This window comes from Lissotriton vulgaris, chromosome 7, assembly GCF_964263255.1.
Source record: "Lissotriton vulgaris chromosome 7, aLisVul1.2, whole genome shotgun sequence".
NCBI classification, from domain to species: Eukaryota; Metazoa; Chordata; class Amphibia; order Caudata; family Salamandridae; genus Lissotriton; species Lissotriton vulgaris.
The window spans coordinates 445,001,774-445,020,889 of record NC_141695.1 but is presented as its reverse complement, the minus strand read 5'-3'; the positions used below and the strand labels follow the sequence as shown (position 1 = coordinate 445,020,889).

The following is a 19,116-nucleotide window of genomic DNA, read 5'->3' as shown; positions in this document are numbered from 1 at the left end:
GATTGGCTACAGTACTCTGCCCATCATCTTGTGCAGGGCCAGACAACATGTCTCTGCGTCTTGATTGGCTGCAGTACTATGGCCATCCATAATCAAGGGAGAGTGAACTCTGTTGGTTTTGCAGGGTCTGGATTTCTCCAGTGTTGACCTGAAACACTTAACCAATCTTGACCATCTTTATCATCACTATGGTGTAACGTTGGGTGGCGCCATGCTTGAGTTTCGCACCTAGGTTCTCGCTACCCTAGGTGAGTACTGCCGCCTTCCAAGGGAAAGTACTGGCGGGATCCATCTGGTGATGTATAAAATTTCCTCCTGTATCTTAAAAATGGTTACTTTCATATGGGTGGAGAATACAAGGGTAAGATTAAAAAGAAAACAAGCATTTGCAATGTATTTACACAAGTTTGAGCTATTCATATTGCAAATAAAAGGCATTGTGATTTACAATGCCAATAACTTAAACTTGCATAACTGCGAGACCTATTGCATTGCAAATGTAATATGTCTTGCATTTGCGAGAATTTAAGCCATTGGCATTGTAAATAACAATGCCGTTTATTTACCTGTTTTCAAAACCAACACATAAAGAAAAGGTTTGTCATTTACAATGCCAAAAGCTCAAACTTTTGCAAATGCGAGACCTATTGCATTGCAAATGCTTGTTTTTTGCGCTTGGAAGGTGTAAAACAGGCGCGCAACACCCATTGGAGTCACCGGGCTTCAGGTTCTGGATGAAAAGGATCGTGGGGAGGGGCTGGTGGGCGGGTGCATTCGTGACACAACGACCCCCTTCTCCTCATTAGCAGAGGAAGAGACCGGGAGACAGACAGACAGACCAACGCTGAAGCACAGAGCAGACACTGCAAAAACAGGAAAAGTTGGAAGACCGAAGCAGAGAGCAGACAGACAGACGCGACTGAGGTGCTGCGATGTCATACTATAGGCAAGGAGCAAACTACGAATGGGAAGACTCACACTGGGGTCAAGGAGAGACCCTCGATTGGTGAGTACCTGATTCTCAGACGTGCCTCCTACGGCGGCAGCACTGCCTGGAGCTTGCACTCATGCCCCGGGATTGTTACTTGTTTATACCTCCTTCCTGTTTCTAAGAGGGAGCAATTGTTGTAGCTAAGGGGACACATCCTGGTGTTGTAGTTGTTCATGCTTAACACGCCTCCGTATTGTTTCTAAACGCTATTGTTGCAGCTATGAGAATTGAACGTCTGTAACCAAAAGGGACTTTCCTAAAATGTCGCTGTGTGTGATGCAGATGAGCTGGTTTGTGTTCTGTAAAGCCCACAGTCTGCATTTATGCGCCAGGCCTCAATACTAATACAAGTTTCTTATTGATCCAGACTCCTCCCACATATTGTGACCGGGGCCTATTAAATAGTGCACCGTGTGCGATATTGTCTGGTTCTACTGTGGTTTTCTGTTGCATTCTGTTTTGTTGCGCCGTTACCTTGTTTTGTGCGTTAATGTGTTATTTATTTTAGATATAAACAACAAATTCTGCTATATTTCTAGCCAACAGCAGCATTTACCGCTCTATGCGGTGGTTACTAGCGCTCCTCCGGCTCTATCTACTTAAGACACCAGTCAACTCTGGTGTGACTCGGGCCTAGGAGAAGAGTCTACAGACCGAGTGTACAGTGAAACACTTTATTTTATCTACCGCCGCTGGGCCCTGGGCGGAGAGGCCTGCGCAGGCCTCGTGTACTCTCTTTACAACTTGGCACCTTTCAACTGACACCCTCCGGCCCGCGGGCGCGGACACACTCACGAGCCGCAGTGTGGCGCACTTCTGAAAGGCGACACCCTCAGACGGGTAATTATGTTCTAAAGGCCACCGCCCCCGGGCCTGCTCTGCTCCGGTGCGTAGGATAATGTGCAGAGCAGGGTATTTGGTGAGGTTTGTGGAGACATCTGCAGCAGATAGCTTAGGGCAGCCATTTAAACTCTTCTCACATGGATATCAAAGGAGCCGCTGGGCAGACGCGCGGGGTAAGGATGGGATCCTCCACTTTACCCCAATGACGATACATTTTTTACCCCATCTCCACGGTCTGTTTGCTACATTTTCAGCCCATGCCCTGAAATGGAGTAACTTACGTTTATCACAAATTCCTTTCACGAACACGCATTTACCACTGAGGTGGTAACTAGCGCTGCTCCGGCTCTATTCAGTCAGCACCGGTGTTTCATGGCCCTCAGGAGAACCGAGAACGGTGTACAGGACCGAGTTTGCAGTGAATCCACAGGCGTTGGACCCCAACCAGGCCTGGGCGGAGGAGGCCCGCGTAGGCCTTGTATAACCATTTTACAACTTAGCACCTTTCCACTGACACCATCCGGCACGCGGACACACTCACGAGCCGCGGGGTGGCGCGCGCCGCCTCAGACGGTTTATTTGTAAAGCCCACCACCCCCAGGTCTGCTCTGCATCGGTGCGCAGGAAGTAGACTGTCCAGAACAGGGCAGTTGGTGAGAGTTGTGGAGGCCCCAGCAGACAGTTTAGGGCAGCCATTGAAACTTATCACAGTTTCGGCAAAAATAGTGAGATCAAAGGCAGGCGGGAGGGGTATGGATGGAACCCGCCACTGTACCCAATGACGTCACGTGATTCACCCCATCTCACACCGCCCCGTAGCCTGGCTGTTAGCCCGTAGTTGTTCTTCTGTACATTGGAGATTTGTGCGCCGAGGTAGCTGCTTGTTACAATGTACTGTCTGTAACTTCTGATGTGAAACTTATATTTTAATAACAACATTTGAAATTAAAAAAAAACTTTAAAAAAAAACAGTGGGCATGTTTCAGACATGTCTTCTGACCAATTGCTGCTTTTTTGTTTCGTGGGGACTGGTGTTAAGAATCCTCACTTTCAGTGGCGTCACTAGGGGGGGGGGGGGGGGGGGGGGACCGCACCAGGTGACACCGTCACATGGGGTGACACCGTGAGCCTCTGCTTTAAATAATCGTATTGCTTTGCTACATATCAGGAGGCGAGGAACAATGGGTTCCTCGCCTCCTGATATGTAGCAAAGCAATATGCAGACCCCCCCAGGATATAGCGGCACAAAAATGGAAATTTAGCGGCATTTTATTTGCCGGTTTTTCCTACAACAAACGCAGATATCTTCGATTTTTGTGTTTGTGGTCTGTGTGTGTTGGTTCCTGGTGTGTCTGTGGTCTGTGTGTGTATGTGGTCTGCGCGTGTTGGTCCCTGGTGTGTTTGTGATCTGTGTGTGTTTGTGTAACCGAAGTAGCTATAAGTATTGTCATCTATTACCCTGTTACTCGTCTTATTTCTCAGGTAATGTTCTTCGCTCTATTGTAAAGCGCTCGGGCACCTCTGGGTAATTATGTCTGGGCTGTATAAAAACGCATAAATAAATAGGATGCACCCTGAAAGTTCTCTCTTCTCTTTGTAAGTGAGCAGCCCTAGACAAAGTTTTTTTCAAAACAAATGGCTAATCCTGTGCACCAGACGCCTATACATTCAGCCTACTGACTTGATAAGACTGCAGGGGCAGCACCTTTCTACTTTCTTTCCCCAGCAGATAACTTTACATGAAAGTCCACAACAGACGCAACAAACTGTCACTTGCCAGCCATTCGCCGTCCTAGGCGCAAGAAGAGCTGTGGGAGAGCAAAGGTTTGAACGAGACTGCAAGAACGTATTCCCTCCCCCCCGCCAACGTTACCCCAAGGGGCCCAACTGTGTGCTAGCATCCTACAAATACACAGATGGTGCTAGCCTGACCCCAGGCTGCAGAGGGTTTGTTCTGGCGATGTCAGTGTCTCAGCGTGGTTTGTACAAGTAGGCTGAAATGAGAGAAAATGCTTTGCCTACGCGCAGAGTACTCGCAGCTGTTTGAGCCCAGTGCCCGGCGAACGGAGGGACAATCTAAAGGGGGGCGTGGGGGGGATCAAGGGGGGGAGGGAAGGGGGAACATTGGCTCGAACAAAACACCCAAACCACGTGCGCATTTACTAGCTAATGAGCACGCCGATTTTTGTTCAGCGCGCTAGGATTGGCTGAGGATACTCCAATTCTTGGATGGTTTACACATGGACATTGAGAGTTCTTCCCACTGCCTGTCTACACCCCTCCGCAGACCCGCCCCACCCCCTTGAAAGGGGTCTGGATGTGTAGATTTCGCCAGCACTTTAGTAAAAATCCCGCAATTTTTACAAAAGTGCCGATTTCGCAGGCACTTTTATAAAAATCGCGGTATTTTTACAAAAGTGCCGATTTTGCGGCAAATCGCGATATCCTGGAGGGTCTGAATACGATTATTTAAAGCAGAGGCTCACGGTGTCACCCCATGTGACGGTGTCACCCAATTATTAGGCTGCTGAACGACGTCAGCATCCGAACGTCAATGACGTTCAACTTCCAAACGTCACTCACATAAGGAGCGGCGGAATGCTTTTGCGTGATCCACTGAACCCAGGAGTACTGCGCGGCTGATCCCCACCTGTCCCCGCAGTAGGGTTGAGTTCCCGGGGCTCGGGGTTTTACCCCATATTTTCCTGATTGTGCCCCCACACCATGGCTCACAGGCGGGGGCCTCCGAGACCGGCCGGGGCCCGCGGGACCTCGTGTGGAGACTGAGTAAGGAACGCGCCTGTTTCCTGTACAAAGGGCAAATCCTCACTCTTCGACTTTCGCTGGACAGCCAATTCCCAGACTCGTGCTCCTGTACACATGCCCGATATAAGTAGCTTAACTTACAGTAGAAACCCAAAATGGATTTAAACTGCAACTCGGTACAATACCTTAACTGCAGGAGGAATTCACACAAATTATACAAAGTAAGCCTCGCTCTTGTCATTTCTCATTCTGTTTTTATATCTCCAGATTCAGGGTAACTTTTGTAGGCCTGTGGCAGAAGCAGTTTTCTCCTCATGGCAACCTAATTTTCTGCTCTTGAGTACCCAACCCTTTGTTTTTCAGAGGTTAAACGTTGTCCCGTTTGTTAGAATTTATGTGAAGTGCATTTCCGAGGCAGCTTTGTTATCTAATGTCTTGGATATCTCCTGTTATTCCTGTTCTGACATTAAGAGGTTTCTGGGGTAACTACTTTTTTTTTTATTAAAGAAGCGTTTATGAAATGAAATGAAATGAAAATTGTATTTGTAGAGCGCTGCAGTTGCCCTGAGTTTATAAAGTGTGAGTTAAAGTTAAAAGTGGCTTTATATTACGAGCTTGAATTCTCTCGAGTTTTCACTGTGATTGTGAAAAAATCAATTTATGCATCCTAAAAATCATGGAATATGTGGTTGTTAGCAGGGGTTAGGGAAATGTGCGCGGTTTGCTGTTGCATGATTACACAAAATTACAGCATATTTGCACCAAATTACACAAAATATGAATCCACCATTTCATGCTATATTTAAGAGGATGCCGGCTTACTTTCACAATATTAAGCAAGATCAGTGAGACTTTCCAGTGTGTTCCACATCTTCTAAATACAAACGCTTCCCGTGAGTTGCACACCCTCCAAATGCAAACATTCTGAGATGGATTTAGCATAAGAACCTTTATAGTAATCTGTGCAACTGTATTCTTTAACTTTCAAACCCACTATCTAAATAAGAGCTGTTGCATCTGGAACCCATTTCTTGGTTGGTAATACTTACTTACTTACTAGCTACTACCTATATAGGAACCCATCGGCACCCATGCATAGTGGGCAAAATGTTGGGGCTTGTAGATGTAAATTGTGTTCTCAAGAATAAACCGAATGCTGGAAAAGTAAATCCTTAAAATAAATGCTTATGATACAGTTACAAGTTAGTTAAGTAACGGCTGTTGTAAGGCGCGTGTTTCAGCGCCAAGATAATGATGCAAAGTGTTTTGAGGCCACTTTCTCTTTCAAGTTGTGAGAAAATAGTCCTAACAGGAAGTTATTTCAGTCGTGTTTGTATGTACTGGCGTGGCTCCTTAAGTAATGGCTTAGTGGCAGGATCCTAACATTGGAGCTGGAGGTATTCCCCCCCACCTATTAATAATGTGTGCTGTTCTCTCTTTCATTCGAGAATCATCTTGTGTAATAATCCAATTATCAGGAAACGTTCGGCCTCTCTCTGGTGCTGTCACCCTGTTTTGCTGCAAACACAGAATGTTTTTTTTTGCTGTACTTTGCACATCTCGGTCTGAGCCAGGCTTCCCTTTTAACAGCCTGGCTTGGTGGTGATTCAATTGACTGCTGTTTTTCCTATCCAGAACTGTCTTCAGTTACTTTTATGTCCGTGTTCCCCCTTGTCTTTTGAGTCTGACATGCCACTATGTCGCTCTGGGAAGTATCCGACATCGGACTTTTTTTTTTAACCCAGACGTGTGTACAGTAGGGAGAGTCAGAGTGTATTCAGCAGAGTTGGGGAGGGGCAAGGATGGTGACTTCGTGGGCTTGTTTTTTGCTCTGAAAGAGTCCTTGGTGTGCTGAGGATTGTGTCAGTGCGCGCTTGACCCCGACTGACATAAATCAGTATGACAGGGCACACTTAAGTTCCAGTGCTCGCCAGGTATGCTCAGCAGAACCAAGGCCAGCATGATTGAGAAAGACAAAATTAAATGTTCCGTTAACCCTATGATTTTTGTTCTGTACTTAGCTAACATGGCAGTGAACGCTGACGTGGCCATCATGGCGACCAACGCTTTTAATGCTTCGACCTTCAAGTATGTGTTCAACCCGCGATTCTGCTTGGTGATTTATCCAGAAAAGATTTCATTTGTAGCCACAGCTTTTGTTCTCATATTGTCATTCTAATGGCCCTGGCAAGCTGTCACATTTTGCTCATCTTGCACAACCATAAAAATAAAATGGATGCTGTCACCCTGGATCAGGGCAACAGTGCAGAGTTAAAAGCAACAAAAACCGTCATTGTTTTGGTCTCATTCTACGTTAGTCTTTATGGCATTGATAACACGATATGGCTGTACCGGACTGTAGTTAATGAGATCAATGCTGTTGTGTCGGATATTCGCGTATTCTTTACCATTATGGTGCTTTATTTCCTTTCATTCTCATCATTTTTAACAAAAAGATAAATAAACTTTTAAAAAGTGACAGTACAGCAAACTAGAAGATGGGGATGTCAAAACATCTCAGATTGACGAACATACAGTTGCTTTTGGTGTGTTGTCAGAGAAAGCCGAACCTTTTTCAGCAGGACTCTACACATTAGTGTTGCTACAATTGGGGTGGGGTCGCACACTGCTCACACACCAGCGGGATCGCCCCTACATTAGTGTTGTTCTTAAGAAATACCATGATAGCCTGGGGCTGTAGTTCTTATGCTTTTATGTTATGTAGACATCTGGGCCCATACTCGATCAGGTGCACTGGCTCAGCGTGCAGCCGAGTAGCTGCATTTTTGCGTCTAAGGCATCTAAAGTTCATACATGCAACTCCGACACATTCCAGATTGTATATATGGGTTAGGGAGGGAAAGGAGAACTCCTAATGGGAAAGGAGGGTGAAAGGAAGGAGTGGACATGGAAGGATAGGCAACAGTGAGAATTGAGAGGTCGGTGGGCAGGCGAGAGAGCAAAAAGTAAAGCAAGAAATATGTATAATAAAGAGAGAACGGACACACATGGTCCCGTGGCCGCTTCAAACCTGAAAGAATGATTCCGGTTCTTACTTGGGCGCTGTGACATTCATTTCACTATCAATGTATGTCAGATGGCACACATTAACTATGCAAGCCTCTTGGCGCTACAGAGTAAATGGGACCATTTACAATGAGGCGATCATTTTACTTTGCTTAGTGGGCAGTGGGTTGAGACACAGAAAAATGCCTGGCAGTGGTTGTATCTACACAGAGTGAGTGATTATTAAAAGTGGCTTCAGGAAAGGCCTGAACCAGAGAATAATTCAATACGGTGGAAACCAGTGAACTAAGTATAACGCTCAGACGTAGAGTGAACCAAACTGCAGTCAAGTGAGTTTATATTGAGCAAATACAGGCACAAATGCTCGCAAAATACAGGGGACAACGCTGGACACGCAGATGAGCGTCCTGAAACTCGCGCAGGGTACCCCTAGGTAAACCGTGGAAAGGGTGCAGACTGGAAGGCAAACCCGCTGAAGGCACATGAGGTCCATGCGGTAAGTGGTGAGGGGGTGACACCATGAGTTACTCGCACCGGGTGACACCAACCCTAGTGACGCCACTGCTCACTTTTTGTAGTCAAAGGTATGGTATGGAATATTTTTGTTTCTTAATTAATTAAAGCCCTTGCATTAGAACGCACAGTAAAGCACATTATAACACAAAAAATAATCCCATCCAAATCAATTTTAATAAAACGTATCGTAAAATTTTCCATCTACAATTCAAATTAATGAGCACATCCAATGAGCAAAGTAAGGCATATAAACTTATCCACAGGTTAAATAATTTAGGAGAGGCGCTCGTCTGCATACCCAAGTGTCCCAAAGCACTGTGTTCTTTGGAGTACTCTATGGGTCAGATTTACAAGCCACTTGCGCCACTTTTGCGTCACTTTTCCTATGTTAAATGTGACGCAAAAGTGGCGCACGGGGCTTGCAAATCTGCCCCTATATATTTAGCCAAAAGTAGCAACTCTACATTAAGCCTACCGGCTAAGCAGGTGATGGCAGGGCCGTCTCAACATGGTCGATGCCACCCATATTCCGCTGTTTTGTGTGATAGGCTGGAATTACAGGCAGTGGGCTAGAAACCAAATCTAATTGTTTCTCCTCAACAATAATAATAATAATAAGTAAAAAAAGGAACGTAATCGTTCCCATCAATTCCACCTCATGACCGTGAACCTCACAACTCCCAGGCCATACTTCGCGCCTGAAGAAAGTATTAAACTTAACATGCTGCCCTCCTCTGTTTCACGGTTAACACACAGCACCACCCTTCTTATATGAACAGCACACATCATGTGACAGCAACCAATTCAAATGCTTAGCACCAAGTGAGGGTTAAAGTGCAAATGCTCTTAACGAGTTTAGAATGCGCTCACAGCACGTTCTAATTATCATCCATTTAAAGTGCATGCGCAAAGGTGTCTTCAAGTGCATTTGCCTCCCCAACATGCACACCCCGCTTAGCCGGTAGGCTTAATGTAGAGTTGCTACTTTTGGCTAAATATATAGGGGCAGATTTGCAAGCCCCGTGCGCCACTTTTGCGTCACATTTAACATAGGAAAAGTGACGCAAAAGTGGCGCAAGGGGCTTGTAAATCTGCCCCATAGAGTACTCCAAAGAACACAGAGCTTTTGGACACTTGGGTATGCAGACGAGCGCCTCTCCTAAATTATTTAACCTGTGGATAAGTTTATATGCCTTACTTTGCACCCCTCACGTAATGGCATTTTAAGGATGTTGGCGTCCCTGGGCCAGACGTATTTTGGGGGCCCCTGATTCCAGCGCTTTGTGCCCTGTTTAGCTAGGTCCCTGACAATGCAAAGGAACACTATCCAAATTCAAATCTGTGATTACATTTAATCATCACGGATAGTGACATGTGTTTTCAATATCGTAAAACAGCAATAGATCACTAATATACAATTAGTATTACTGACACTCTCCCTTTTCTCACATGTGAGGTTCTGTTTTGATCTACAACTTTTTTATGGGTGTTGCATGAAATATAAACGAAACATTTCTCTGCAAATTATCCGTAATAGACTCTCAAACATCATCGACATCAAAAAATACATTAAAGGTAAACAGTATTTAACAATCTGTTTTAAGAAATATTCAAGTCATCAGGGCAAAACTCTGCAGAACATGGCTGGCTCTATCAGGGGGTGGGGAGGCTTGAAAGTCTGGGGCCATTACTTGGGCCAGAGCCTACTTTGCCTATGCCTTAAAACGTCTATGGCCCCACAGAATTCCCCTCTACCTTAAGATTGTGTTGCCTCTAGGCACTCCAGTGTCCTGTTGGTCAGCCATACTGCTAATAAAAAGGCCTTAAAATGGCAGTGTGGGGGTTAAAGGGCAAGTGCTCATTGCAGGGTCCAAGTTGCTGCAAGGAAGCGTTCTAATGGACCCTCCTTAAAGTAAGAAGCAAGAGTGTATAATGTGCTTGTACCTTCCCCCCATGCGCACCTCATACTCCCCCATAAAATACGCCCCTATGTCATTAACAGTGAGGTAAGATAACCCTTGGCTCTGCAGTGTCCAATTCCTCCATGATGCAGCCACTTCCATCGGATCAAGTTTGAGCTGCATAAAAACTGTGGGAAAAAAGACTGGGCAAATGTAGGCTATGTCTTCTGACAAAGTGCTGCTTTTTTAGGTCGAGCCTAGCGGCAGCGTGCATGCACTATGTTGTATATTAGTTCTTCATGTAACATGGCTGACAGTGGTCAGCAGTCCTTTCTTTGTGTTCTTATCTCTTCTGCCTCCCAGAATACTTGTCTCTTGTCAGTTGATGGTCTGGTCATCTGGCGAGTTGTGCGCTCAGCGGTGTCTTAAATAAAACTACATCTAACCTAACTAGAAGTGTCCTACGACTTATCTACAACACTGCTCGCTCTGCGAGGCATGCTGTAGTAGGGGATGCTGTGGAAGTGCTGTTGAAGCCCCGCCCACCCTCTTCCCATATTTTTAATTGGCTGGTGTCATTGTCCTTGGTAAGCGCTGGCTTCCTATTCATTATGAGGCTTTTTAGTCCTGCCTTGATACCGCCCTCTCCATTTCTTACCGCCCTGTGTCCATTTGTTACCGCCCACAAGACTGGACCTTTTACTTTCCTCGTTACACAGCATGGTTAATCTAGTGAGTGAACACTATTCCATACTCATCCAGTGAGGTTCTATGCGATTTTTTTTTTTTGGTAACATTTTTTTCTGGGTTCTTTTCGCAATTTTTATGGCCATTTACTTTCCAATTTATGTTACAGCAGAGTCAAGTCCAGGGGATTTATACGTTTATAAAAGCAGAGGCACCACTCCGAAAGAGACGGACCTCAAAAGAAATAATGTGGTTACTTCTTAGTCAGAAAAAGATCTTTAAAGTGAATATATCATTACATGTGCGCACGGTACGGCTGCCTGAGCAGTATAACTTTTGTGATTTTTCCTACTCTTGTTTGCAACCTTACTTACATTTTTCTTTTCAAGGTTATCCACAAATAATTAGAATCTGCTTCCAATTAAAACTGGAGTGGTTGCAGTGAGGTAAAAATATGTATGGTTGTCACTGATATGAGGGCGTGCGCAATTTTAATCTTTACATTGACACTTACAACGGTAAGCCCTGTGTGCCTTTGGTGCATGCAGCACAATGGGGCATATACTGAACTGCGCAAGATGTGCTGCTGCTTTACAAATGGAGGCGTCTGGTAGGGGCACGGGGTCTGATGACGTGAGATCCTGCGTTGATTTTCATTGGCTTGTGCCATTGTCCTTTGTAAAGGCTGGCTTCTGATTTGTTAATAGGCTTGTTAGTCTCTCCTTAGTACCTCCTTGTCTTCATTTGTAACCTTGCATGAGGACTGGCCCTTTTACTTCTGTTGTTACACTGCATGTCTGTAAGCACTATTTTCTTTAATGAGTTTCTCCTATTGCAGGTACAACATGCTTTCGTGCAGCATTCAGCACGTCATGCACGTTTTACTATCCAAGCATCCCAGGACAATGGCTGCCGCTTCTTTGAAGTGAAATAGGCCTCGCATTTACAAGAGTTTGAGCTATTGGCATTGTTAATATCAATGCCTTTTATATATGCGTAAATTATCAAAACAGATCAATAAAAGGCATTGTCATTTACAATGCCAATAGCTTAAACTCTCGCAAATGCGAGACCTATTGCATTGTAAATGCTTGTTGTAAAGCAAAGTTGACCATCTTTCTGTGCTACATGGAGGAAAGACTGGATAGGAAAGCAAAAATGGGGCATATTTTTAGTTTACTGAAATGTGATGGAACAAAAGAAATAATGATAAAAATTTATATCTGCAAATTTATTGGCCACATTGAAAAAGTGAACTATCCCAGGTTGGGGTGATAATTCATTCACGAATGGGAGCAGCACAAAAACATTCTCATTTTTTAAGCATGGGGGCATTTAAGTGATTCACCCAGAATCACAGGACATGTTGAGAGCCAGTAATCAGCATCAGTTACAATTTGCAGTCTAACTCAGTCATAATTATGAGGTAGTTCAACCTGTGACCTACCTCGAATCAAAATTTTATTAACCAACCTATCAATACATAAATCTGTTCATAAAATTCTTCACTAGCTGCAAAAATATTAGCTGCTAATTGCAACCAGTTTTTCAGATCCTTAATTCATACATCTGTTCTTAGGTCTACAACTAATCTCTGGGTGCCTACTGTATCTTGGTGACTGTTCTTCCTTGGCAGCTCAGCCACAGCTTTTCTGTGCTTATTTGTTTCTCTGTAGGTCGTTTGCCCTTACCCTTAGTTTTCAGTTTCCCTCTGTTTCTCTCCTCAACCGTTTTCCCATTTCCATGGGACAACTATCTACTCAAACAAACTTTTCTCAAAAAATAGACTTGTTTTAAACACAGCTCAGTTTTGATTAAGGAAAATGGGCTGTATTTAAAAGCAATCATAGCCATGATGGTCTGCTCATCCATGTTGGTCACTTTCTGATGACCCCAATTATTCACCATCACTATAACTTCACGCATGGTCCATCCTGCATGGAAACTTGGCAGTTCCAAACCACTCAATGACCTTGTCAGGACAGCCTTGCACTGTATACCATTTACACTGTAAGCATTTTTTTAAATTGCACTTGAATATTGAACACACTGCCAAGAAAGTCAGTAGTTTGAATAGTAAAGGTGGCATCATTCTTCTGTTCCCTTATTCATTCTACTCCAGTTTGCTGTTCTAACCGTGGTGAAGCAGGAACTCTTGGGAGAGCAAGATAGAGCAATGGGGCAGTTGTACTGGTTAAATTGACTAAAACTTTACGCAAATAGTTAATGGAAGAAAAGCCCATCTCTAGGCAGAACTTTGCCTCTAGTTTCAACTTTATGCATCCACCAGGACGCCTGAACTCAGTTCACTTGTAAATAGGCTAGTACAGTCAATGAAACCTTATCTGCAGGCATCAAAAATGGAGGCAGAATTCTCTTCCTATCCTGAACCATCAATGTCTGATTTACATGGAATATAATTCAGGATTGTCCGGATGTTTTCAGGGGTACCATGTATTTCACATCTTTGACCTTGATTATCCATACTAATATAATAAAGAGAGAGCCCAAACCTTTAAGGGGGGTAATCTCAGGAACCACAGCACCAATCACTACACCCAATAGAGCGTTGGAAAGGGCAGTTGCAGCAGAAGGACATAGGCTAGGCAGACGCCCATCATATACATTTAAAAGGTAAAAGAACCGTGCCAGCAAAGTAGTCCCTTGTGGGCGTGTCTGCGTTGTGCTATGGGCGTATGCTGGGGGCGTGACAAACGCTGGGGGCGTGTGGTACGTTCCGCCCTTCATGCCATGTCTCGTATCGTGTGCTAATCCTACCCTGCTCCCTTTAAATACCCCTGCACCCCATAATCATAGCCCACCCGTACTCCTTAAAATACCCCAACACCCTTAAACACTAACCCATCTTAAGCATATAAATATACCCTGTACCCCAAAACCCAAACCTATCCCTAAACCCTAAAAATACCCCTGTACCCCAAAACCCAAACCTACCCCTGAACCCTAAAATACCCCTGTACCCCAAAACCCAAACCTAGCCCTGAACCCTAAAAATAACCCCATACCCCAAAACCCAAACCTACCCCTGAACCGTAAAATACCCCTGTACGCCAAAACCCAAACCTAACCCTGAACCCTTAAAATACCCCTGTACCCCAAAACCTACCCCTGAACCCTAAAAATACCCCTATATCCCAAAACCCAAGCCTAGCCCTGGACCCTAAAAATACCCCTGTGCCCCAAAACCCATACCTATCCCTAAACCCTAAAACTACCCCTGTACCCCATAACCCAAAACTATATCTGAACCCTTAAAATACCCAAACACCCCAAAACATATACCTCAGTACCCCAAAACATATACCCCTATACCCATACTTACCATATCCGAATATTAAAAAAAAAATGCTTTTACCATTCATGCATTTACAACGAATTTCAGTGTAAATGTATGCGTGGTAAAAGCATATAAAATGTAATGCCATGCGTTATAATGGCATTGCGGAGTCATGGCACTTTCGTAATGAAAGTATGCGGAGTGATGGTATGCGGAAAGAAAGTTGCGGAATAATGGGTGTTTATCCTCCCCCGGTAAGTACATTGGTGGCACGGCGGCCCACATCTCCAGCAACATACTCATATTTTTTCACCACCCATTTGAAATATGCACAGGTCTCTCTCATTGATAGCCAGCACCGACATACACTTTTAGACACACCTCCCGCCACAAGTTCTAGAATTGAGAACTTTAGAGCTGGGGAGCTACGTTCGAATCTCGGCATCAGCTCAACATCCTGTGATTCCAGGCAAATCGCTTTGTCTCCCCGTGCCTACCACAAATGAATGTGTTCTTTTGTAATGCAAATTGTGCTCATGCCATGTTGTCGAGTTTGCGCTATATAACATTGCAAGGAAAAATCAAGTAGGGAAACTTGAGTTCACACACTACTGAACGCGCACTCTTAAATGCATCAGCAGTGCACTGTGAATCGGAGCATTTCACAGGCCTGTCACAGATAAGAAATGCTATCAAAACGAAATCCTACAAAACAATATACTACTGGCCGGCAGCAATTCATACCCGGACAACGTCGGGACAGGCTGCTAGTATTGTATAAATCTATTGAGCACCTGCCAGAGCAACTGCGGTTCACCAAAGTGTAATCCAGTCCTCTCAGTAAAGGGTGGAGTGTGTCACGGTAGTCATCTCCTCTGCTCTGTACCGTATCAATTCTTGGCTGACTTAGGGATTGTCTTTACATTTCTCCATGTTCTCAAACCTTAGACCGTAATCAACTCTTAACGGTTTTAAGGTCCTGTAGTTTCTGGTCAACACTGTACTTACCACATCTGATCTGATGCTGAAAGATAAGTCATGCTTCATTGGCTCCTGCGTGATTCATTACATTTCACAAAGCGTTTGTCTCAGTGGAAACTTGGTTTCTTACATTAATACGCCTGTCTGTTGGAAAACATTATAATTCTCTATTTCATCCTTCTCTTCCCCCTTTTCCTGCCTTTCTTTTGATCTGGATCAAATTACAAGGATGAAAAATAAGTCCAGGGCCCCAGATCTAGTGGGAGTGGCGACCACTTGCACAAATTAAGCATTGGTCTGGTCTAGTATGTGTGGAGTATAAGTAGAAATTATATTTGTACAAAGATGTATGTTAGGCTTCTATACACCAGGAACATAAGCATAAACATTCTAATACATCTAATTGTCTTGTTATTGCTGTGCTGTGTGTCTTCATGAAGGTGTTATTGTGGAGAGTGTGAATACATGAAAGCGGAGGAGGAGAATATCTGCTGCCATCAACACAACTGCATGCTGAAGAACATGAGTGACTACGATGTGAACTGTATTACTTCCCACCCAGCATTTCAGTCTGTGGTGTTAGATCCATTTGTCCTGGAGACGGCTTACTACAGCTACCGAATGACAAATTATGGATTGGGCAAGCTGTCCATCGGTGAACTGCAGTGAGTATGATGCCAACAAATGCAAACAAGAAGTAGGGTATGCAGTGAAGTCCTGGAAATTGCAGACATGAGCAAAAATACCCGGACTACCTGTACGAATGAATGAAGTGACTAACCTCCCTTCGCTGCATGTAGGGTTACCATATTTTGTTCAAGGCAGACCTTAAGAAGGCGATAATTAACAGATATTTGTAAAGTGCATTCTCTTAAATGAAAAGTTCCCATTTTTGAACTGTGTTTATAAACAGAAATAAAATTTTCTGCTATCCCCAGAACCCCAGGCCCTCCTGTCTTCAATCCATTTTGATATTTTATAATGTAACAAAAACAGCACCAATGTATTGCAATGTAGCAAGCTGGTATCATAATATGCTAGCAACAGTGTGGGCTTGGTGTGTGGTGTGTATAGGTACATTGTTCCAATACCACACTCTGGGAACCTATTATTATCGCCCCTAAGACATCAATATCAAGCAAATCTTTGTCAAATTCTTTCTATGAGTTCCTTGAATATTTCAGGGTCGAATGGACGGCACATTAATGCTATCAAAGAGGAAATTAACTTCTGTATACGACCCCTACAGTTCTATTTATTTCAGATCTTAAAGTGATCCCAGGTAGCATGGCAGGCATCGACTATCCAGCCTATATTTAAACGAGCATTGGCAAATCCAATAGGTCTCGCCTATGCAAGGGCTATCAGCTTTGCCAATGCGTTTTAGCTGTGTTGAACACATGCATGGCTGCTGTTCAGCGTGGCTTAAAGTTAGGGGCATAGATAAAAGTGGCGTGGAATGTCAGAATGGAATGGTGAAGAGTAGAGAAGAATGGAGTAACATAGAGTGGCGTGTATTGGAGTAGCATAGTGTGGTGTATAGTGAAGTGGTGTAGAGTAGCGTGTACTGGTGCATTAGCGTTGTGTTGCAGCGCATACTGGCGTAGAGTGCAGCGTACAGAATTCTGTAGGGTTCAATGCAGTGGCGTAGATTAGAGTGTTGCATAGTAAAATATAGTGTGGTAGAGTGCAGTGGTGCAGAGTGGAGTGGTGCAGAGTAGAGTGGCATAGAGTGCAGTGATGCAAAGTAAAGTTGCACAGAATGCAGTGGTGTACAGTGGCATAGAGTGACATAGAGTGCAGTGGCACAGAGTGTCGAAGAGTGCAGTGATGCAGAGTAGAGTAGCGTAGAGTGCATTGGCATAGAGTGCAGTAGTGCAGAGTTAAGTGTTCTATAGAGTGCAGTGGAGTAGAGTGGCAAAGAGAGCAGTGATGTAGAGTAAAGTGGCATAGAGAGCAGTGGCATAGTGTATACCAGAGCAGAGAGCAGTGGCAAAAAGTATAGTGGTGCAGGGTAGAAAGCAATGGTGTAGAGTGCAGTGGCATAGAGTACAGTAAAGTGATATAGAGCACAGTGGCAAAGAGTGCAGTGGCATGGAGTAGATTGTTTCAGTGTATAATGGTGTAGAGTGAAGTGGCATAGAGTGTAATGGCGTAGAGCACAGTGGTGTAGAGTGCAGTAGAGTAGATTATAGTGGCATGCCTTTACAACACAAATGTAAGTATTTTGCAGGTAAGTATAAAGCGTTTATATATATATATATATATATATATATATATATATATATATATATATATATATATATATATATATATATATATATATATATATATATATATATATATATATATATATATATATATATATGTTTTTTTTTTTTATTCAAAGTGCCCAGGAGCTTTTGGAAGGGCTCACGACAGCGCTCTGCCAACAGGCTATCAGATGCAGCCTGCTTACTTCTCCACCTTGCTTTCTTCCGGCCAACGCGTTTCAAGGACAAACCTCTTCATCAAGGGCCACAAACTTCACAACTTGGGCTCGCATTGCTAGTGTGTTTTTTTATTCATTTCCGATTTTTTTCAAGGTAAGTTCAGCCCCTAGGGGGCGTGTGCAAAGTCCACAATTGATAGTGCTTGTTGGGACACGGAGTCCTTCAATGTGAGAGTCAGTGTTTCATTTAGGTAATCGGTTGTTGGTTTGCATTTAAAAGTTCATTGTTTCCTGTAGTAGGACGTGGGTTTCTTCGGCAGGCTCATTAAGCATGTAGAACGCTGTGCCGGTCTGCTCTGAAAAGTGCAAAGCAGCAGCCTCCTCCAGCTGGTTTTGGGGTTTCCTGCCAGCTGGTTGATGGAGCTCCTTCCCACGGCCGGGCGCTGTGTCAAAATTTTTTTATTCAAAGTGCCCAGGAGCTTTTGGAAGGGCTCACGACAGCGCTCTGCCAACAGGCTATCAGATGCAGCCTGCTTACTTCCCCACCTTGCTTTCTTCCGGCCAACGCGTTTCAAGGACAAACCTCTTCATCAAGGGCCACAAACTTCACAACTCGGGCTCGCATTGCTAGTGTGTTTTTTTATTCATTTCCGATTTTTTTCAAGGTAAATTCAGCCCCTAGGGGGCGTGTGCAAAGTCCACAATTGATAGTGCTTGTTGGGACACGGAGTCCTTCAATGCGAGAGTCAGTGTTTCATTTAGGTAATCGGTTGTTGAAATGAATAAAAAAACACACTAGCAATGTGAGCCCGAGTTGTGAAGTTTGTGGCCCTTGATGGAGAGGTTTGTCCTTGAAACGCGTTGGCCGGAAGAAAGCAAGGTGGAGAAGTAAGCAGGCTGCATCTGATAGCCTTTTGGCAGAGCGCTGTCGTGAGCCCTTCCAAAAGCTCCTGGGCACTTTGAATAAAAAAAAAAAATATATATATATATTTGGTATAAAACATTACGTTGTTTCAGTGAATACTACACTACTCTCTCCATCTCCTCCTTTTAAGCAGACAAGGGAACACAGCGGGGCTCTAAGACACTTGTTTATTTCTTACTCTGGTATTACGTGTTTCGGCAACAAGCCATCTTCTGATGGCTGAGGTGCTTGGTGTTGCTTTTGCTATTCGATTTATAGGTGCTCCTCGTTGGCGGAAGCACATCTGATCCGTATTCGCTTGGGAAAACATTCACACAGTACATTTGAAAACTTCAAACCCCTTCATGCATTGTGTTCTTCCCATGTGAGACCGTCTTCTTTACCCTGATTGTAGATTTTACACACGGTAAGTGCGGGCTGTTAATAAAAGCGTAGTCCGGTTCACAACCCCAAAATTTTCAAGGCAAACAAGCAGTCCCTTTGCCCCTACTACCAGCCACAGTTTCCCGACGGCTGCAAACACGGACACAACAGTACAGTGACCATGCCTCTCCATGCAGTCATGGACTGTTCTTTAACAGCAGTATTTCTGTTTCCCTCGGTTTTGCAGCGGCTCACAGTTTCCAATCCCTTGGAAATAGTTAACGTAGCTTTTCCACTGATGACCTTAAAGACTTGTCGGAAGGGTCCTCCTGCGTGTCACTGGCTCCACGCAATATATACTCACTCCATCTCACACATATATATATA

At 44.2% G+C, this 19,116-nt stretch overlaps 1 protein-coding gene across 2 annotated transcripts in view; it reads left to right on the top strand.

Moving 5' to 3' along the window:
• The first annotated feature begins 845 nt into the window (after positions 1-845).
• The window catches only part of LOC147701824 (uncharacterized), a 34,394-nt gene continuing 16,123 nt past the window's right edge, over positions 846-19,116 (top strand). Inside the window, exons 1-2 of one of the 2 annotated variants that reach the window (XM_086928707.1) lie at positions 846-1,006; positions 15,451-15,675. In XM_086928707.1, coding sequence (XP_086784833.1) covers positions 933-1,006; positions 15,451-15,675 — 299 coding nt within the window. In that variant the 5' untranslated portion in view covers positions 846-932. Of the gene's footprint in view, positions 1,007-4,433; positions 4,822-15,450; positions 15,676-19,116 lie in introns of those variants that run through there. The other variant, XR_015297200.1, reaches the window with a different exon arrangement.